The sequence below is a fragment of the Rhinolophus ferrumequinum genome, unplaced genomic scaffold, assembly GCF_004115265.2.
Source record: "Rhinolophus ferrumequinum isolate MPI-CBG mRhiFer1 unplaced genomic scaffold, mRhiFer1_v1.p scaffold_87_arrow_ctg1_1, whole genome shotgun sequence".
NCBI classification, from domain to species: Eukaryota; Metazoa; Chordata; class Mammalia; order Chiroptera; family Rhinolophidae; genus Rhinolophus; species Rhinolophus ferrumequinum.
Window position 1 is genome coordinate 740,440 of NW_022680445.1, and position 22,766 is coordinate 763,205.

The 22,766-nt window shown below is 41.5% G+C and overlaps 1 protein-coding gene across 4 annotated transcripts in view; it reads right to left on the reverse strand.

Annotated features, from left to right (window-relative positions):
- UXS1 (UDP-glucuronate decarboxylase 1) overlaps window positions 1–22,766 on the reverse strand; it is a 103,330-nt gene that overhangs the window by 61,793 nt on the left and 18,771 nt on the right. Inside the window, exons 1-5 of one of the 4 annotated variants that reach the window (XM_033102375.1) lie at window positions 16,491–16,610; window positions 16,111–16,138; window positions 14,990–15,038; window positions 13,821–13,864; window positions 3,825–3,885 (exon numbers count right to left, since the gene is read on the reverse strand). In XM_033102375.1, the coding sequence (XP_032958266.1) occupies window positions 3,825–3,885; window positions 13,821–13,864; window positions 14,990–15,038; window positions 16,111–16,115 (159 nt within the window). In that variant the 5' untranslated portion in view covers window positions 16,116–16,138; window positions 16,491–16,610. Of the gene's footprint in view, window positions 1–3,824; window positions 3,886–13,820; window positions 13,865–14,989; window positions 15,054–16,110; window positions 16,139–16,490; window positions 16,611–22,766 lie in introns of those variants that run through there. The other 3 variants (XM_033102374.1, XM_033102373.1, XM_033102371.1) reach the window with 3 other exon arrangements.

The window sequence follows — 22,766 nt, forward strand, 5'->3', positions numbered from 1 at the left end:
CACACAGACACATCACACTAAAAATGCTGGAAATCAGACACTAAGATAATAGTTTGAAAGCAGTTTTATTGGGTTGAATAGTTTGAAAGCAGTTTTATTGGGTCCTACAAAATACCTGTCCTTGGAACCTCAGAATGTGACCTTATTTGGAAACAGGGCCATTGCAGATGTACGAGGTGTGATCAAAAAATATGGTGAATGTTTAAATTAAAAAGAAATTATTACAGTAAAAGACACAGTGCCCCTCAAAATACACCCCTTGCCATCCCATGGATAGGCAGGAATCTTCAATAAGGAAGCGGCACGTCAAACTTTAGTAACAGTGTGTGATAAGTTTCAACTTGTTCAGTGCAGTCAGTCAGTTGGGTGTGAGCTACGGTTGAGAGAAGGTGTGTTTTAAAGTGTGCCCTAAATCATCCTCCATAATGACAACACTCCGTGTCACACATTGCTTCTCGTATACGGTGATTTCTGTCAAATAAAAACATTATGGTGTGTCCTCATCCATCTTATTTACTGGATCTGACACCGTGAGACTTCGGGCTCTTCCCCAAAGTCAAAATGACCATGAAAGGTTTTGAATCAATTCATAACATCGAGGCAGCCACGACAGCACAACTAAAGACACTCACGAAAGAGGACTTCCAGAACTGCTTCAGAAAGTGGCAAGAACAATGGGATAAGTGCGTTTAAAGCAAGGGGGAATATTTTGAGGGGGATTAATGGCAATGTGTCTTTTACTATAATAATTTTTTTTTAACTAAAACTTTCACCATATTGTTTGATCACACCTTATAATTAGTTAAGATAAGGTCATACAGGAGCAGGGTGAACGCTGAATCCACTGAGAGACACACAGGGTGAATATCATGTGATGATGGAAACAAGGACTGGAGTGATATGTCTACAAGCCAAGGAACTCAAGAATTACTGGCAACATCAGAAGCTAAGAAAAAGACATGGAACAGATATCCCCCTACAGCTTTCAGAGAGGACATGGCCCTATTTATACCTTGATTTCATACTTCTAGCTTCCAGAACTGGGAGAGATCGAACTTATGTTGTTTTAAGCTGGTAAGACTTGGTGGTAACTGTTACAGCCGCTCTAGAAAACTAATATAGCAAAAAAAGAGAAACGACTCCTCAAGTACAAGGGAACCCCAGTAAGATTAAAAGCTGACTTACTGTAACAAATAAGGAGAAAGCAGTGGGATGACATATTCAAAGTGCAGAAAGAAACTATTTGTCAAGAATCACATATTCAACCAAAAATAACTTTCAAAAATAAGTCAACAAAAAAGCAGACTTGCCATATAAGAAATACTAAAGGACGTTCTTCAGGCTGAAAGCAAATAATCCCAGACAATAACTTAATTCACAGAGAAAAAAAGAGGGAAGGCAGGGGGATCAATAAATAAAGTTAACTCAAACCCTCAGCAACAAATAAAGGAAATCAGACATGGAACCCACTTAAAAGTATTAGAACTAACCAAAGAGTTCCATAAGGTTACAGGATATAAGAAAATACAAAAGTCAATTGTATTTCTACATACTTGCAATATAGAACATAAAATTAAACTAACCAAAACAATTCTACTCATACTAGTATCAAAAAGAATAAAATACTTTAGAATAAATTTAACAAAACACATACAAAACTTACATTCTGAAAACTACAAAAAATGTTGCAAGAAACTAAGGAAGTAATAAATAAATGGAAAGACGCACTGTATTAGGATTGGAAAACTTAATATTGTTAAGATGGCAACACTGCCAAAATTGATCTATAAATGCAGTCTCTATCTAAATCCTAGCTGGCTTCTCTGGAGAAATTGGCAAGCTGATTCTAAAATTCACAAGGAATTATAAGGAATTCAGAATAGTTAAAACAATTTTGAAAATGAAGACAAAGTTGGAGGACTCACATTTCCCAACTTTAAAACTTATTACAAAGGTAAAGAAATCAAGAATGTGTGGTACTGGCTTGGAAAAAACAGAGATCAATGAAATAGAACTGAGAATCTAGAAATAAATATTTACATTTATGGTAGGCTGATTTTCAACAAAGGTGCCAAGACAATTCAATGGGGCATATTAGTCTTGTCAGCCAATGGTGCCGGACAACTGGACAGCCACGTGCAAAAAAAAAAAAAGAAAAAGAAAAAGAAAAACCCTCATCTAACATCACATATAAAAATTAACTCAAAATGGATCATAGACCTAAATTTAAGAACTAAAAGTAAAAGGGAGAAAATATTTACAAATCATGTATCTGATAAGGAACTTGTACCAAGAAGATAGAATTCTTACAACTTAATAATAAACAGAAAAATAACCCAATTAAAAATGGGCTAAGTATCTGAATAGACATTTCTCCAGAGAAGATAGAGAAATGGCAAATAAGTACATAAAAAGAGGCTCAACATCATTAGCCATCAGGGAAACTCAAATCAAAACTGTGAGATACCACATCACACCTACTAGGTGGGCAACAAACAAGACAAGGATGAGGAGAAAGCAGAACCTTCATACAGCGCTAATGAGGCTGTAAAAAGATGGTCTGTTTGGCAAACAGCCTGGCAGTTCCTCAGAAGGTTCAAAATAAAGCTACCATATGACTCATAATAAATGGATAAATAAAATGTAAAATATCCATACAATGGTACAGTATTTGGTAACAAAAAGATATGAAGTAATGGTACATGATGCATGACTGAATCTTAAAAACAGCCCAGTCACAAAAGGACAAATATTGCATTATTCTACCTACATGAAACTGGCAAATCTATACAGACAGAAAGTAGATTAGTGGTTGCCTAGAGCTCGGGGTGTGTAGGGACTTGGGGAACAACGGAGAGTGACTGTTAATGGATATGAGGCTTCGTTCTGTAGTAACGATCAACTTCTAATGTTGGTATGAACGCACAACTCTAAATATACTGAAACTATCGAACTGTACACTTTGAAGGGTGAATTGTATGGTACATAAATTATTTATCAATAAAGCTGTTATTTTTTAAAAAATGCAAAGGTGACAATCTCTTTGGACACACTTAGTTACACAACAGCTAAAAGGAATTCTTTCCTCGGTGTAGTTGTATTGATGTTTCATAAGAGAAAAATATAGGCTAAGGAAGTCCCTCCATGTATTCATCAAAGTGGTTTGTGAACCAGAAAAGGTTTTTACCACTGCTGTGGACATTTCACATTTCCTCAAAAAGTTATACATAGGGTTACCATATAGCCCAGCAATTCCACTCCAAACTAACTGAAAACGTTATGTGTTATGCCCATACAAAAACTCGTGTGTGTGTGTTCATAGCAGCATTATTCACAAAAGCCTCAAAGTAGAAGCAACTCCAAAAGGCATCAACTGATAAGTGGGTAAATAAAACGTGGTCCATCCATACACTGGCATATTGTTCAGCCATAAGAAGGAAAGAAGCCTGATTCATGCTACAATGTGGATATACCTTGGCAACATTATCCTAAATTTAAAAAGTGAGATATTAAAGAGTACATACTGTATCATTTCATTCATATGAAATGTCTAAAGTCCAGAAATCCATAGAGACAGGAAATAGTTTTAGTGGTTGCCATGAGCCAGGAGGTCAGGGGAGGGAATGGATGACTGCTACAATGTCGTCTCTTTTTGGGGTGATAAAAATACTCCAGAATTAGAACATAGGCTGTTTTACATCTTTGTGAACATACTACAAAACTGTATCTTCCATAAGGGTGAACTTTATGATGTGTAAATTATACTTTGATTTAAAAAGGAAGTTTCTTAATATGACAAATATTAATCAGATAAACAAACTTACCAAAATTCGTTTACGATCCTTTTCTGATAAAAATTTTACTGGCGGGTATTTCTGGGTGAAGCTGTATAATACAAAGAGATGAAAAAAGAAAAAGTCAAACATCTGAGTAGTTTCTCCGCCTCCAATCAAAACAAACACCAGATGTGAGAACTGTCATCGCGTTCCTCTCTACGCCAAGCGAACGTTGTAGGGACTAAGCAACCAATGGCTAGTTTGAATTCAAGGAATAGCTAACCTGCTCCTTGTTTAGAATCAAGCTATAGATATGCCTTGAGATTCTGCCCCTGAGAAAGAAAAATTCAGCATGCTCCAGATGCTCAGTCAGGGCCGGAAGGAAGAAAGCAGCTGTGTGAGGCCCCAGACCCAGCGCAGGAGACGTGCCTGGAGGAGTAAGAAGAGACTTCACAAAGCTGAGTGCCTGTTTGGGGCAGGTTCACAACTCCAGCAGCCCCTTCCTGACGGGTGCCCCTGGGAAACCACTTGGGCAGCCACGCTTTCTATCTCTCTCGTCTATTCAGAACCTACTGAATATCTCATCTGACCCTTCAAAAGCTCTTGCTCCTGATAAAGGTGCCATGGGTCCTGACCCACACTGCTGTTTCAGGAGCAGGGCAGAGCAAATGGCATATAAGATGTCCAATGAGTCCTGACACATGTAGCTGTCAAATATCCTTTCTGAAACTGCTTTAAAAATAAATGCCAAGCAATTGGCTTTTAGTTATTATTTTCATTGGAGAGGTGCTGGGCCGGGGACACTGTGTGCACCCCCCCAGGCGCTGGCTGGGATACAGAATGCATTTCCTTAACAGTCGCAGAAGGGGACAGAATTAGACAGAGGGCCCTGAAGCAGGCATCCCATGAAGTGTAAGCATGATTAAACTGGAGCACAGACACGGAAGGCTTTCATTTACAATTCCCGTGTTAGGAGCTTCCAGATTCTCAAAAGGGTGCTTCCTCTGGAGGCCACAAAAACAGAGGCAGGCAGGTGGGGAAGCCTGAGGGAGTGGGAGAGCCCGCTGGCCTTCCTCTGGCTGGCTCGGGCGCCTCCGTGCATCCAGCCTGCCCGGCAGGGGCCCGTCCTTCCCTCAGCACATCCCACCTTAGGAACTGCTTCCGCAAGGATTTAGGGAGCCTGACAGATGCCTTGTTCGTGCAGTGACACTCTTGTCATTCTGAATACTTCCTCAGTCACTCAGGTGGGGGCTGGCAAAGGAAAGTTCAGCAAAGCTGGCAAGCGGCCCTCACGGCTCCCCGATCACCCCATCTTCCCGGAGCGCCTCCCAACCCCACTCCAGACTCCATCCTGAGCGCCACGCCGCCCCGTGGACAGAAGTATGAAGTGGATAACGGATCTTTTCTTACCCCCGGAATCCTTCAGTAATTACTTGACGCTATTTCAGACTTTAACGGTACTGTTTAATAGAACAGACAGCAGAGACGTACGTTCACTGAGAATTTAAATTATCATTATTTGCTACCTATTCAGAGAACATTTCAGGATATGGAGGTGAAATTTTAAAAATGGCATGTTAGCAAAGTATTAAGAAATGGGGGTGTGGTAAAGAAGAGAAAAAGCCCACATAATCCCCTTACTTGGGCTTCTAGAATGGCAGTGTCCCCGTTTCGTTCCCTTTCAAAAACATTATGTTTTGGGAGCCACTTTGCTCACAGTGACAAGCACATCGAGACAACATATTTACATTTACAGTCTCATCTTGCCAGGGCTGAGATGGTTGTTTGATCATTCTTATCAGTCAGTACAAAACCAGACAGAGTTCCACTGATTTCCACTGCAAAGTCGTGTCTGTACTTGGCTTTCTGACCGAAACATTAACTTGGGTTCATCTGTCACCTGACTTCCTCACCAAACTGAAGGACAGAACCATTTTAGAATGAGTAACTCGTAAAGCAGGGCCAAGGGGGTAAATTCTTACCCTCTGCACCTATTTTAAAGGTAACTCTGACTGTTTGACAAGCATAAGTTACTGGTAAATTCTTTAAGATTATGTTTGTACTTGTGTTTCTCCTTCCGGCTTCAACAGTGCAGACAGGTGGTTCAAGATGTCTGCTAAGACGGTCCTGAACCCACCCCCTCCCACAAATACAACACATCTGCAGCTATGCATGGAACAATTCGCTCTGGAAAAGACCTGAAAAGTAGCTGAACAGCTGCTTTACACAAGGATAAAAGGGCCACATCAAGGCAGACAGTAGAGACGGAGACTCGGTCTCGCCCCAAACCCCACCCCAGGCCTGGTGACTCACATGGGAGGCAGCTCACAAATACGACCTTATCTCTGAGGAGCTAGGTGTTTGTGTCCCTCATCAGGCACCCCAGCCCTGGGAACCTACGCAGGACAGATGAGCCCCAGAATATCGGGCTTGAAAAACAACAGGATCCAGGAGAACCACACGGGTGTAGGGAACAGAGATTCGCTCTTACAGGGCTTGCATGAGACTCACTTGCCCTGGGACCCAGCACAAAAGCAGCGGTTTGAAAAGCACGTATACTGATAGGGTAGGTAGATAGAAATGAGCAAGAGGAGAGACCAGCCCCTTGCTACAGCTCCTACCTGGGTCCAGACCCCCTGCAGCTGCCCTCACTTAGGGCACCAGTGCCTTACTGACCCAGCAGGATTCCAGGCTCACATATGCCCCTAAATCAAGGGGATGCATTGTTAGAAGTTAGAGAGAGAGAAAGCATATATATCCTGTTCATCAGAATATACATCCTAATTCTCAGGACCATTTTTAATGAGTTTCTCAAATAAATCATGGAAAATTAACAGGTTCCCGCTTAGGCTCTGAAGAGCAACCTTGAGAACCAGAGGGGAGGACAGGACACTTCAGCAGAGAAGGAGAAAGATAAGAGGGAGGGAGAGAGGGAGACAACTCTACCCATAGAGATAAAACCCTCACACAATGTGAGGAGAGGCTGCTTCCCTCTCTTGGGTCAGCCCGTTCCATGTCTGGGAGTGTACTTGCTTTGACTTCTTGCTGTTCTATGCTGCACAAACTCTATCTCTTGACCAAATTCTTTCCTTCAAGAAGATGAAGAGCCGAGGTACAATGTCATTCCTGGTAACACTACCATATACGAAAGAGAATCATTTACTAATTGTAAAGCATCTGCTGAAGGAGCAGGAGTCAGCTGCGACTCTCTCCAGGAACAAAGGCTATGGTGGGAGCCATTGTTGTACTCTGCTTCTTACCAGCTGCTAACGCCCGTGGGCGTGCCTGGCATCGGTGCCACTCCCACAGCTCTACCAAAGTCAGCCGGCCCCTGCAGCCCACACAAGGGACACCCGTGGAGCACCTGGCTCTGGTGGCTGGGAAGAACTGCATTTTGGGACCCCATGGGTCTGAAACAATCAGAGACAGTTCTTCCCTGGCTACCAATCCCAGGTCACCACAGACAGCATACTCCCTGAAACATACCCCCCGTCTTCCTGTGAAAAAGGCCTATTTATTTGTCCTAGAGCTTCAGCCTGAGTGGCAGGCTTCAGGTTTACCATACAAGTAGAGGTTGAGGAAGTGCTCTCCCAGAACCCAGGCCAGGAGAAACCATCAGTGCTCTCTCCCTTAGACATGTTACAGCTCACCAGTGCCTCCCAGAAAGGAGTTCCGACACTTGTCTGGAGCCCTGGTTTCTGCAACTTTTGCCAAGACAGAAACCTCCAGATCACCTGGTCTGGAGGTCAGTAGGGTTTACAATTGTGGTCCCACAGGACTGTATATATTTGCATAATGTAAAAACTGCTGCCTGAGAATCTAGATTCCAATCATTCTGCAAGTAGGTGCTGAGATCCCTCCTTCAGGAACACTCACAGGTTTTGACAACTACTGGGACCTACCAAGAATAAACTAGACTGCTTAGACAACCAGCAAGGTTCAAGAGACAACCAAGAGCCAGGACAAGGTTAAACATAAGGTTCATCTCGTACATGTGGCCATTCTTTCAAAACTGGGAGAGAGAGCTGTTTCGCCTAATACATAGAAACAAGCATAGAGAGTAAAATGTGACAGTAAACACATAATATTGCAGACGGGTGCTGAAGAGTAAAAATGTAGAGACTTAGAATGAGTTCAAACTTAACTTGCTAACAATTTAAAATAGACTGTATACACACACATACACACACACACACACACACAGACACACACACACACACGCACAATGATGTTATATGTGAACCTCACGGTAACCACAAAGCAAAAACCTATAATAGATACAGAAAAGATAATGAGAAAGGAATCCAAGCTAACAGCATAGAAAGTGATCAAACCACAAAGGAAGAGAGCAAAAGAAGAGGAAAAGAAAAGAGAGGAACTACAAAACAGCCAGGAAACAATTTTAAAAATGGCAATAAATACATAAGTATCAGCAATTATCTTAAAAGTAATTGGACTAAATTCACAATCAAAAGACACAGAGTGGCTGAAAGGCTAAGAAAACAAGACCCCATATATATGCTAGCTATAAGAAACTCACTTCACATGTCAGGACACACAGAGACTGAAAGTGAAGGAATGGAAAAAGATGTTACATGCAAATGGAAACCACTAGAAAGCTGGAGGAGCTATACTTATATCAGACAAAAACTTTAAAATAAAGTAATAAAAGACAAACATGGGCATTATGTAACGAAAAAGAAGTCAATCCATCAAGAAAATATAAAATTTGTAAATATTGATGCATCCAATGTAGAAGCACCCAAGTACAGACCTAAAGGGAGAGGTGTACAGCAATAAAATAATTGTAGGGGTCTTTAATATCCTGCTTACCTCAATGGACAGATCATCCTGACAGATAAAACATCTGTCTTAACTGAAACATTATATCAGATAGACTTAATAGATATATGCAAAATGGTCTAACCAAACGCAGCAGAATACATATTCTCAGTACTCGTGGAACATTTGCCAGGATAGATCATGTTAGACCACAAAACAAATCTTAGCAAATTCAAGAAGACCGAACTCATATCAAGCATCTTTTCCAACCACAATGGTATGAAACTAGAAATTAATTTGAAGAAGAAAACTGGAAAAATCAAAATTATGTGAAGATTAAACATGCTACTGAAACAATGGGTCAACAAAAGAAAAATTAAAGGTGAAATTTTTAAAAATAATAAAAATGCAAATACAACACACAAAATCTATGGACTACAGCAAAAACAGTTCTAAGAAGGAAGTTTATAGCCCTACAGGCCTAGCTGAAAACAAGAAAAATCTCAAATAAACAATGTAATTTTACACCCGATAGCAGTGGAAATAGAACAACAAACAAAGCCCATAGTTAGTAGGAGGAAGGAAACAGTCAAGATCAGAGTGGAAATAAAATAGAAAATAAAAAGACTATAGAAAATATCAATGAAACAAAGAGCTAGTTCTTTGAAAAGATAAACAAAATTAACAAACCTTTAGAAAGACACACTAAAAAAAAAATAAGAGGGTTCAAGCAAATAAAATCAGAAATGAAAGAGAAGTTGCAACTGATACCAAACTAATGCAGAGGACCAGAAGAGAATACTATGAACAATTATATGCCAACATATTGGACAACCTCGAAGAAATGGATAAATTCCTAGAAACATACAATCTTCCAAGATCACATTATGAAGAAATAGAAAATCTGAACAGATTATAAATAGAGACTGAATCAGTAAACAAAAACTCTAACAAGCAAAAGTCCCAAAAAAGATGGCTTCACTGTTGAATTCTACCAAACATTCAAAGATTTACTTCCTATCCTTCTCAAACTCTTTCAAAAAACTGGAGGAGAGAATGCTTCCAAACTCATTTTAAGAGGCCAGTATTACCTGACACCACAACCAGAAAAGGACACCACAAAAAAGGAAAAGTATAGGCCAATACACCTGATGAACATAGATGTAAAAATCCTCAACAAAATATTAGTAAACTGAATTCAGTACATTAAACGGATCATACACCATGATCAGGTGGGATTTATCCCAGGGATGCAAGGATGGTTCAACATCCACAAATCAATCAATGTGATAAATCACGTTAATAAATTAAAAGATAAAAATCATATGATCATCTCAATAAGTGCAGAAAAGCATTTGACAAAATTCAACATCCATTTAAATAAAAACTCTCAACAAAGTGGGTATAGACAAAACGTACTTCAGCGTAACAAAGGCCACATATGACAAGCACACAGCTAGCATCATAGTTAACAGTGAAAAGCTTAAAGCTTTTTCTCTAAAACAAGAAACAAGACAATGATGCCCACTTTCACTTCTAGTCAATACAATATTGGAAGTAATACCACAGCAAATAAGCAGGAAAAAGAAAGGCATCCAAATTAGAAAGGAAGTAGTAAAACTGTCACTATATACGGACATAACTTTACATATAAAAGCCCCCAAAGACTCCACCAAAAAGCTGTTATAACTAATAAAATATTCAGTAACGATACAGGATGCAAATTCAATATAAAAAAAATCTGTTCCTTTTTTATACACTAACAATGAACTATCAGAAAGAGAAAAATAAGAAAACAATTCCATTTACAACTGCATTAAAAGAATAAAATACCTAGGAATAAATTTAACCAAGGAGGTAAAAGACCTGTACACTAAAAACTGTAAGATGCTGATGAAAGAAATTGAAGAAGACACAGATGAATGGAAAGCTATTCAGTGATCATGAATTAGAAGAACTAATATTATTTAATATCCATATTACCCAAAGCAGTCTACATTCAATTCAATCCATATCGAAACTTCAATGACATTTTTCACAGAAACAAACAATCCTAAATGTTTATGGAACACACCAAAAATTCCCAAACAGCTAAAGCATTCTTAAGAAAGAAGAGCAAAGCTGGAAGCATCCCGCTCCCTGATATCACAAATTACAAAGCTACAGTAATCAAAACAGCTCGGTACTGGTATAAAAGCAACGCATAGAGCAATAGAACAGAATAGAGAGCCCAGAAATAAATCCATGCATATATGGTCAATCAAGTTATGACACGGGAGCCAAGAATATACAGTGGGAAAAGGATCGTCTCTTCCATAAATGGTGTTGGGGAAACTGCACAGCTACATGCAAAAGAATGAAACTAGAAAATAAACTCAAACTGGATGAAAGACTAAATATAAGACCCGAAACCATAAAACCCCTAAAAGGAAACAGGGCAATAAACTCCCTGACATTGGTTTTGGCAATGATTTCTTGGATCTGACTCCAAAGGCAAGGGCAACAAAAGCAAAAATGAATAAATGGGACTTCATCAAACTAAAAAGTTTGCAGAAGCACAACAAAGGAAACCATCAACAAAATGAAAAGGCAAACTACTGAATGGGAGAAGATATCTGCAAATCATACATCTGATAAGAGGTTACTATCCAAATTATATAAAGTACTAATACAACTCAGTAACAGAAAACAAACAAGCCATCAACAAATGGGCAGAGGACCTAAAGAGACATTTTTCCAAAAAGACATACAGATGGCCAACAGGTACATGGAAAGATGCTCAATGTCACTAATAATCAGGGAAATACAAATCCAAACCACACCTGTCAGACGCTCTATTACCAAAAGACAAGAAATAACAAGTGTTGGTGAAGATGTAGAGAAAAGGGAAACCTTGTGCACTGTTGGTGGGATTATAAACTGGAGCAGTCACCACGGAAAATAGTATGAAAATTAAAAATAGAATTAACATATGATCCAACAATCCCACTTCTGGGTATTTATCTGAAAACAATGAACACACTAATTTGAAAAGATATATGCCCCCTAAGTTCATTACAGCATTATTTACAATAGCAAAGTTATGGAAACAACTTTAACGTCCATTGACGGATGAACAAAAAAAGAAGTTGTGGTATATAGTACACAATACAACATTACTCAGCCAATAAAAAGAATGAAACCTTGCCATTTGTGACAACACAGGTGCACCTTGAGTGTATTATGCTAAGAGAAATAAGACAGAGAAAGATAAATACTGTGTGATTTCCCTTATATGTGGAATCTAAAATAAACAAAACTAACAAACAAGCCATACAAGTCACAGATACAGAGAACTGACTGATGTTTGTCAGAGGGGAACGGGATTACGTGGGGGGCATAACTGGTGAAGGGATCAATCGTATGGTGGCAGATGTTAACTAGGCTCACGCTGGTGATCACTGTCTTGTGTATACAAATACTAAATTATTAAGCTGTACACCTGAAACTAATATGTTATATGCCAATTTTACCTCAATTTAAAAAAAAGCACAAAGAACATCAGAAATGTATCAAAGCGAATTATGTAATTGTCATATTTCAAGAGATTATGTGTGTAAGCCATTGCCTCATAAGGAAGCTGATTCATTTTTCACAAATAAATGAATATTATGATTCTCTAAAGAAAATGATTCCTGGTGGACAGATTTTTCTTTTTTCTTTTTGACCAACATAAAACCTGTGGTGGGTTATTTTTTAGCATAAACAATTTTTTTAAGCTTCAACTAAAATCTCAAATTATGCCCGTCACTTCAAAGGCAGAAATTCTGGCTCTCATCCAGAGGAATGTTACAAGCAGTATAATTTCAGCACCAAATCATGGCAAGAATAATTTAAATAATAACCTTATATTACTAACTAGATCTGTTAAAAAATAGTAACAACTTTTACTCCAGTAAGAGCTGAAAGTAATAGTTTGCCTGCTGCATATAAATTACTAATTAAGGACAAGAAGGAAGTAAATAAACACATTCTGATTGATGAATTATACCTATCCTTATTTCTCTTTTATCATTTAATGAAAACACCAAAATCAAAGAAACAAATTGCTCTCCATTTCTTCCCTTTTATTTTGGGCTTGACAGGAGGCTTGTACAAAGCTGACACACGTCATCCAAACTCATCCCACGAAAAGAAAAAAAGTTACATAAACTTTAATGAATGCTATCATTTTTCTTTTATAAACTTCTAAAGACCCAACTGTTAATCCAGACACAAAGTTTTCCAAATACAGTCAAGGATAAAGTTCCAGTGCCTGAAGCTCAATTGTTTAAGAGAGAAAGGGAAAGTGCAACAGAACCTCGGTGGGGCGCTGGGGGTGGGGTTCTGGGGGTGGGGTTCCACTCAGACAAAGGGTGAGGAGGCATTTTCTTTGGAATCTGATTTAAATAAAAGTTTCCACCATATCATACGATTTTTCCCTCTCACTCACTTCACCCAGACTCAATTCTGGAAACTTTCTGATGTGTTTTGGTGACAAAAGCAAACAAATGCCTCAACATGACCTATCACAGGCCACTTACATATTAGTACTATTATCCCCTCCAAACTGTTTTCTTGTTTTGGAAATAATTCTCTTAGACTGAGCAATATATGCCAGAAACCGTCTGTCACGTTGCAAAAGTCAAGAGACAGTAAGGCTTAGATTCAAACTTGTATATAATGAAATTGCAGGAACTGAGAAATTTATAGGTTTTAGAAAAGGAAGATTTCAACAGGCCCAGACCCTCTGTTCTTGCAATGTTCTGACCACTTGGGTGTTATACTCAAACGTGGAAAAATAAGAACATTTATGTAGACATTTATTCAGATCGCCATACTTTGTTTTCATAGATATCAAACTGATAGAGGATATTAGAGAAAGAACTTTTAACACAGGATTTTTGGTTGGGCTTTAGGAAGACCCTGAAAAAAATTAAACAAACAATCAAATAAATTTTTTTTGTGGAGAGATTCCATAGTTTTCATCAGAATCTATACCTTTAATCAGAAACAGTTTTAATGGCAAAAGAAAAAAAAAAGGTTTAAAAACGCTGCATCCAAATTTGAATGTAAAACTTTACCTTTCTCATGTAAAAGTGCTTGTCTTGACAATGCCTTATATCTTTCATATTATAGAATTAATTGTCAAAAGTTGAGATGAACTTATAAGATACTGACCTTCTAAGGCCAATAGCTAAGATACAAGCATTTTCCTAAACACAAAACAAAAAGCACACATACCTTTTTTCCAAGTCTCTTATTTTCTCTCTTAGTGGTTCAACAATCTAAAACAAAAATAACCAATATCAGTGTTAAAACAGAAACACAGTCCTCCGCCGCCTTCCGATGTTGCAGACAGGCATGCGTGACATGAAACAAAACAGATTTTAATTTCTCCTACGATTCACTTCTAGTTTGAAATTAAGTTACGTCACTTCAACCACAATTCTAAAATCGAGATGATAAACTGCCCGTTGTGACCCTTTCCACAGATGCACAAGTCTGAGAAAATTCACCTTTTTACTTTCCTACCTTCTTGTGAGCTATGTTAAAGGTGGTTCAGGCTCATAAAAATAGGCAGATCAACACCACCGGTATCTTTTCAGGAACTAAAAGAATCCCTTAATTGCTTGCCCACGAAAGCTTAACATCTTGTTTCTGCATGTTATCTCCATGTCATCAGCTCCAGCGCAGAAATCGCAGGCTGGGAGCTGACCCCATACATGTGTGTTAAGACCGTAAGTGCTGACAGGATGACAAGGGCAATCCAAAGGCTTCCCCACGACTCTAGCATCTGGCTTCAAATCAAAATGAGTAACTCCTTATTCCCTCCCAAGCCCATGTTACAATAGTCTAGACATGTCTATAGTTATTTGACTAAAATATAAGCCATTATTTTAAAATAGAAGTTTATAGTCAACCGGAGGAGCTGGCTTTCAGTGAGGCAGGTGTGTGACTTCCCCATCTGTGCATACGGACACTCTTTAAGTCCCCGACTCCTAGCATCCGAGTTGAGTGTTTTTCCTTCCAGCACCTGCTCAGGTGAGTGGATGCTGGCACTTGCCTCCATCCCTGGTATAAAGGCAATCACTTTGCTTTCTCTAAGAAATTCTGGAAAGGCTCACCTGAAAAGTCACCTAAAGGTTTAAATCCATCTTGCCTTTCAGGTAGAATTTGTTTTAATACACCACACCTTTATAAAATGGACAAAGGCTGACACAGAGATGCATCTAAGTAATCTCATTTCACGTTACACTCAACATGAAACTTAAAACAAACAGAAAGTCTCCTATTAAGTAAGGGAATACATTTTTGAGAGATGGTTTCAAAACCATAGAGCAGCATCAAGATGCCACAATAAAGACAAATATATAGAAAAACAACAGAAGTAAAATATGGAAAAGACTAACCTCTTCAATCTTCCTTTCGATTTTTAGTTCACCATTTTCCTGGATAGACCTGTTGAGGAGAAAGCTACAAAACTGAGATCAGTTGAAAGGCTTTATGACTTCAGGAGTTTATCCCGAACAAATTTCCACAACACAAACCAAAGATCTGCAGGCCATCTCCCTCTCCTTCCGAAATCTCAGTCCTGCGTGCCACTTCCCTCCAGAAGGGGGTGCACCAGAAGAAAACAGGACAATGGGAAAGGAAATCAATCATCTCACAGGCTCACTGCCACCTTACGTGTTGTTTCTGTTAAATTAGAGTAATCTCACTTTCATGTTACACCCATGATGGGATTGCAAATCAAAAGTGGGAAGTGTGTACCTATAGGACAAGTCAAATTGCCGGCTTTCCTGGAGATTTCATACAAAATGGAGTTTTTCCAAGTGAAAAAACAGAGCTCCTTTAAATGGGACCTGAGCACCCCACCCAGCCACACACAGAAGCCTTTGTCAGGAGACACACAGGAGCCCTGGTGGTAGGAATCGGAAGGACAACGCCCCACCGGCCCAGCAAAACCAACTCAATATGCAAAGCCTGCTGGGGGCACAGCAACCCTTTACCCTATAGCCTCCTGCAGCACAGCAGCACTGAACTTCCAAATCTAGCGCAATCACCACAAACGGATTGCTATTCTTTTATTTTTACTAACGAGAAACACGAAGTGAATTTTTCTTTCAATTAAAACTGCTAACATACTAAGAGCACCAAACTAGTTTTTACAAGGAATGCTTATTACTTCTTGCTGATTTTTAAAAAAAGAATATTAACGTAAGTATTTTATTTTATAAGTGTCCCTCCTGCGCTACTAGGCAGCACAAATAATGCACTCGGGCCAGAAGGGTCCTTGGGCTACGCAGGGGGTGTCAGCACCCACTTGGTCTGCTCCCTGGGGCCGGGGGCCAGCTGCATTCCTAGAGAACAGCCACAGGAGCAAAGACACAGCCCAGCTGTGTGAACAGCAAAATATTCAGTTTCATTTAGAAATAGTCTTCAATTACCCATAACATCAATGGTGTGTATGTAACACTGAATTGTGTCCATAAAACCCAACCCCAATATCCAAATTATTAAAAACAATTACCTCATATTAACGAAGTTGCCCCAAACAGCTGGAGGGGAAAGAAGAAGAAGAAGAAAAGTCAATATCTAAGTTCATGGCATTCAACTAATTTTTTAAGAATTTTAAGGATTTCAACTAATACAATTTTAATTTTTCGCCAATGTTTTAAATTTAAAGTTCAATAAGAAAACCAAATAATAGCTCATGAAGACAATAAAATGCATACTTTTAAAGTACTACTAAGTCCTATAAAACAGTCAGTGAAAACATGACCCATACACCCCTTTAATTCTGGAGTATCTCTTTTGAGGTTTGGAGTTCAACTGTGCATGTGTTTTGATAAATAGTATATCCCCAACCTTTGTCTGAGGAGGAGCCAGTCACCAGAATCAATAACCTACATGCCTGAAAGAGATCCCAGAGGTTGTTGGTCCAACCTCTTCCTTTAAGTGTGGCTAAAACTGAAACGCAGAGGTGGTCCACAACAGCCTGACGCTGTGGCGTAACTTCGTCGGGAAAGCCATCCACCCTTTCTCAGCACTCATTGCATCTCCCTTAGAGTACAGTGTCATGTTGCTGGTCTGCCTCCTTGACAACAGATATCTGGAGTGCAGGGAGTCACTTGTACAGCTGGCTGGAGTTCAATAAATGTGTATAAATCAGCCCAGCAACAACAATGAGACTTTACCACGGGTGACTTTAAAAACACAGTACTGAACCAGGAGCAACTGAGGACTGCTTCATAAGGAAACCTTCGCCGTGAATGATCCTATCGTTTTGTATACATTCCTATTCAGCCCTTATGTGGCCACTCCCCAAATGCTGAACTCCCACTGGCCAGGTGCTCGGTGCTTCAGGGTGCTTGGGAAAGGAGAGTAAATATGCAGACACGTTCCCCATCCTGGGCTGCTGAGTTTGTGAACCGGGGAAGGCCTCGAGGTAGAGCTACTCCTGGGCGTCTTTTCATCACCATCCTCTGGTGCACAGTAGGGCTTTAATTAATGTTTACTGAATAGGACTCAGTGTCCAAAATTACGCCCTCGGCAGGAAATTCCCACTGTTACGAAGGGACATGTTGATTCCATAAAAGCATATCCTTCTTCAAACAGGGGAGGAAACTATGATAGAAAAGAGAGCAATAAAATAACTGGATAAAAGTGGCAAGTGAGCAAGAAGTGGGAGAAATTAAAATAAAGCTGTACCATATTCATTTATTATGAGAAAAACAAAGAATGTTTACACCTTAGGACCATGTGATCTTCTTTTGAGTAGTATCCTCAGGAAATAAACATATCTACAAGAAAGCTGCCTACAGAAATCATGGCCTTATTTATAGGCAGCCAAAATAAACCAACATATCTGACAATTTGGGAGCTGCTATGTAAATTACAAAATAGTCATTCAATGAAATAAGAAAGCCATGAAGTATGAGTATGAAACTCTGTTACAGCATGAGAATGTAGTTATGACAGGTTCCGACAAAAACAAATATATATGCGGTATGACTTCTGCTACTAAAACATACATAGGAAGAAAAAAGACCGTAAGGAAGCCAAAACACAGCTCAAAATGGTGATGTAATTGTTTATTTTTCCTTGTATTTATGTGCTTAACCTGCTTTTTAAAAAGGAGGGGAAAACTTTAAAACCCTTTGCTCAACTCCTGTTCTCCATCTTTTCCTAGACAACTTGTGAACAAGTGGGTCACTGCTCAGCTCACACACGAAAACAACGCCCCAAAGATCAGTGACCAGCCAGGAGCTGCCGAACCCAGCGGGTACTTTACTATGTATCTCAAATAAACACACTGTCTCATTTTGGCTTTAGGACTTTTCTGCTTGTCAAAATATGCCAGGCGGCGGTCCCTCTCTTTCCATGGTCCCTCCTTTCCATGCGCTGGAACGGTGAATGGTGCATGAGAGGAATTATCTATTCTGTAAGCTGCCTTCTGAGAGGTGAGTGCTTTTTGACAACCTTTTCAAATCACTCCGTGGTTAGCAGTTATTCAGTTTTTTCCTTTTTAATCTTTTCTTGAGTTCGTTTAAAATGTCTATTTCAGAGACACTTCTCGATCCTTCTATCATCACTTAAAGCACGTCAGAGCCCTGAAGGCTGCCTCCCCTCCCCTTCTGCCTCCTCTCCTTGGAAACGAAGACACCAGGGTCACCTGAGTCCTCCTCCCCATCCCACTGGACCTGGTTAAGCAGCTCTCCCTTGGGAAGCAGATCGGGCCCTGCGGTCTGCTCCAGAATGAAGCCGAGAGCCCTAGTTCACCACCCTGTGTGAACAGATAATAATGGATATAAGCAGGTAATGCCAGAATCTATCTCTGTGGCTCAGGCCTCCTCGGTTGGCCACCGACACCTGGAAGTGCATTCTTCTCCCGGCCGCCGCTCTTACCGGTGCAGCCCAGAGCTTCAAGAGCCCCTTCTCCTCCTGACCAACAGCACTTTCACAGCAGCCCCCTCCACGGGCCTCTCCACCCTCCCTAAACCACTGGCCTCCCTATCCCTGTAGCTCTGTCCGCAGGTGGTCTCCTGGGCCAGAAGTGCACTCACCTCACCTGAGTGAGCACTCAATCTGCCTCCCTGCTCCAAGGGACACTGTGGTGGGCATGTTGCCACAGGGCCCCCTATAAGATCAAGTGTTTCCTTATTCGCATTTGCAACACCAAGCACAGGCAACACCAAGCACAGGAGAGCCCGGCACCAAAATCAGGTGAATGGAGGTCAAGGAATGTTTTCACTTTCCTCCATGTATCCCTTGCTTAGTCCTTTTCATCTTCAGAAATTTTATTACCAATTAATCTTTAAAATGTTACGTCAAGTGTTACGACTTCCTTTTAAATTCTGAAACGCTCCATCTGCCTTGCTTTGGAGAGTGACGAGGACTCAGAACCCAGCAGACAGGCTGGAGAAGCCCGGCTTTACCACAGACTCGTTTCAGGGGGGCCACACGCCACGTCCCACCATTAGGAGCCCTGGTCCTGGGGCTTCGTGTGGACTAGCCTGGAATGTTGCAGCTTAAACAATTAATGTTGCTTTTAGAATTCTGTAACCTGCTTAAGTTCGAGCGACCCACCTTACAGTGTCTCAAAGGGTCAGCTGGGGATGACTAATAGCTGTATTCAATAAATACTGGAACTAAACTGAACTAAATTAAATGTATTACGTGTAAGGCAAAGACTCAATATTAAGAAAAGTACAAATGAAGAAAAGATAATCTTTCACCATCATTGACAAAGAGCTTAAAACCAAATTTCCTCACAGTTTTCAAGAATTTTAAATTATTCTAATTTTAATATAAATTGTATGCAAACTGGGGTACACAGTTTTACAATTCTCATTATGTCTGTATCTAGAGTTCATGCTATGCTGGGAAACCCAGATCAAGAAAATTTATCACGTAGAAATGTTCATGTCAGGCAAAAAATTGAGTTACTTTCAAGGGTCCGATTGAAAATAAGTGTCCTTTTCCAACTAAGAAACAATTAAAATCCTAACCCAACACTTTTGTTGTCCATATTAATCTAACTTGGTTTCATAAATATTAATCAGCGGCTATCACTGGAGATAAATCCTTTTAGCACAGTTTCTCAGTCTGAAATCTGTGGATCTCCGTGGGTTCATGGATGAGTTTTAAGAAGTCTGGGGATGGAGTGAGGTGGGGGTGGGGGAGGAGTCCTTAAGTGTCCACACGAAACTCTGATCCACAGCTTTCAAAAAATCCTCCACAGAATTCCAAGACCCCATACAAACGAAGACCCACCAATTCTGAGTCCAAAAGCTTAGAATTTTCGGAGGCACGTTAGTTTTAGAGTGGGGACTAATTCCTCTTGGAACACTAGGCCCCAAAGAACGTGCAGATTCTCCCCGAGGACTCCTGTTACCCTATTTTAAGCACTGTTATAATCAAACAAAACTACCATTTCCATTTCCTGCCTGTACATTTTAAATGGCCGCAGTATGTATCCTAAGTCACAGGAAGAAGTGGGAATTAAGGAAACCTCTCTCCTGCCTCTCTATGTGGGCACACACCTCTGTACCCACTAGGTAAGGCACGCCCGCAGGCCAGTGTGCTGGGGCTCACCACCTCAGCTCAGTGACAGGAGACAGTGCGGACCTCACAGGAATCCCATGGAGGACCTGCCTCCTTTTGCAAGGTTTCCTACAATCCTTCCTCGCTCATCCACCAGCCGTCCAAACAATGAAGTTGGTACCTGCGGATGCAGAGAGGTAAGCGTCTGGTGGCAATGTGCGCCTGAGCCACAGGGAGGACCCCGTGGGAAGTGGGACAGAAAAGAGGGGTCCCAAAGGAGGCGAGCCCAAGCTGACAAGAACTGTAGGGGTCCCCCTGGGACTACAGGGGCATCAGCTTGACCCCACTTGTGCAGGAAAGGTGGAGCACTGGGCACGGGTAAGGCACTGGGGAACTTCACCAGACCACAGAGACTCCGTCCTTCAGGACCAGACAGAGAGAAATGGTGTGACCCAACAGCATAACAGGTAACAGGGCAGTCACCTACATAGATGCAGGTCTCTTTTTCAAAGTGCAAACATTTATTGACTGAGCTGCTGCCGGGAGCCAAACCACCTCTGAGGTCTCGCAGCAAAAGCTTCTAATCCATGGTGCCCTCCTTCACATTGAAAAGGCTCCCCAGGACCTAACAATGACAAGAGTAGGGTCAGGCAGGGCGGTGGGGGTCAGCATTCTCTGGTCTCTACTGATAAAGTCCAGGCTTCCCAGAGCCTACGAGGCCCCACATGGTCTGTTCTGCAGACCTTCTGATTCAGAATCTCTGCACAGGGGCCCGGGTATCAGTACTTTTAAGTACCCCAGGTGACTCTGGCCCTGGGGAAGGTGGAGAATCTCCACCCTAAGGGATCCAGTGACCAGTCACTGCCACCTCTCCACTCCTACAGTCCAGGCTCAAGCCACTCTTGTCCTGTGTAATTGCCCTGATTTGCCAAGACGGTTCTTGCCTCAGGGCCTTTGCACTTCTCCCAAATGCCTCTTCATCTGCCTCTCTCAGTTCATCCAGGTCTCAGCTCAAAAGTTATCAAAGAGATCTTCTGACCGATCCATCTGTAAGAGCACCCCCCACCAGCCACTTTACCCTCCTGACCCACACGTAACCTGCTTTCTTCATCTTCAAAGAAATTATCACCAGCTAAAATAGCTATACATCAATTTATCCGTGAATCTATGTTTAGTGTCTGATTCCCTCCAACAAAACGTAAGCTTCATATAGCAGATTTTCTGGGGTGTTCACTGCTATTTTCTACGCCACTGCTATCCATGTCATGTGTGCTCACTCAATACTGTGTTTCCCTGAAAATAAGACCAGGTTTTATATTAAGGCTTGCTCCAAAAGACGCACTAGGGCTTATGTTCAGGGGAAGTCATCCTGAAAGATCACGCTAGGACTTATTTTCTGGTTAGGTCTTATTTTCGGGAAACATGGTATTTAGTGAAAGAATGAATGAAAAGCGTTCCCAAATGATTAGCGATCCCTGCTCTAAGCCAGGAGTCACCAAACTTGTTCTGTAAAGGAACAGATCACAAATATTCGGGGCTTTGCGAGCTACATGACGTCTGAAACAACCACTTGACTCCTGCATGGTGGGGCCAAGAGTCACAGATAATTCATACAAGCTTGGCGGTGCTCCCACACAACTTTGTTCAAAGACACTGAAACTCCAGTTTCCTATTAGGAAACAGCATTCTTCTTTTGATTTCCCCCACCAAGTACTCCGATTGTTACGGTGTTCTTAGCTGGAAGGTGGGCTGGATTTGGCCACAGGCCAGGTTGCCAATTCCCTGCTCTGAGAGACACCAGAATGACCAGGCGCAATCCCCTTGTCCTTGAGGGGAAAGAAGCCACCAGCCAGCCACCTCTACAGGAGACGCATCAGAGAAGTCAAGGCTGCATGAACCTCCTCCTGGGGGGCAGCATGGGGTAGGCCAGTCACCGAACTATGAAGATGGGAAGGGATGTCTACCAGGCTCTGAAGGAAATGCCCTTGGAAGGAAAGGGGAGGGAAGGGACGGCAAGGCCAGCAGAGGGGCGCTGGGGACAGGACCATGAGGCTGCAGGGTCAAGTCGGGCCTTGAAGTTTTGCTTAACAACCTCCCCAGAGGACTCTGTTGATGAACCAAATATGGGCACCACTGTTTTACCTTCTGTAGCATTCCAAGACAGCTGGGCTCTGGCTGATAGGCAACCAACAAGCACTGGGAGTGTGATGCTGGGCCGGTGGCCTGTGTTTTATTTAGCATTAACAGGAAGCAGGGCCGGCTGTGCGAGGGAGAAAGAAGGCAAGACAGAGCAGGCAGGTCTTGGGGATGGGTGGGGTATGGGGGTGAGGAGAGCCTTCAGGGTGGGGTGGTGACAGCTGATGTCACCAGATAAGAACACCTGACGGAGGACAGCTGGGGGAGGGGATAATGGACTGGGAGGAGCCTATGCTGGGTTCAAGTCGTCCTATGGTGATGCAGCCCAGCCCAAAGATGTCTGCCAGGTGAGCAGACACGGAGGCCTGGAGCTGGGAAGGCTGGCGTTAGCCAGAGGTGCGACAGGTGCAGGCAGGGGACCCCTGAGGTCAGCAGGCAAAGGTTCACTGAAGCGTGGCAGTGACTGCTGCACCCAGCTGGGCAGAGGCCAAGGCATGCGTCTAG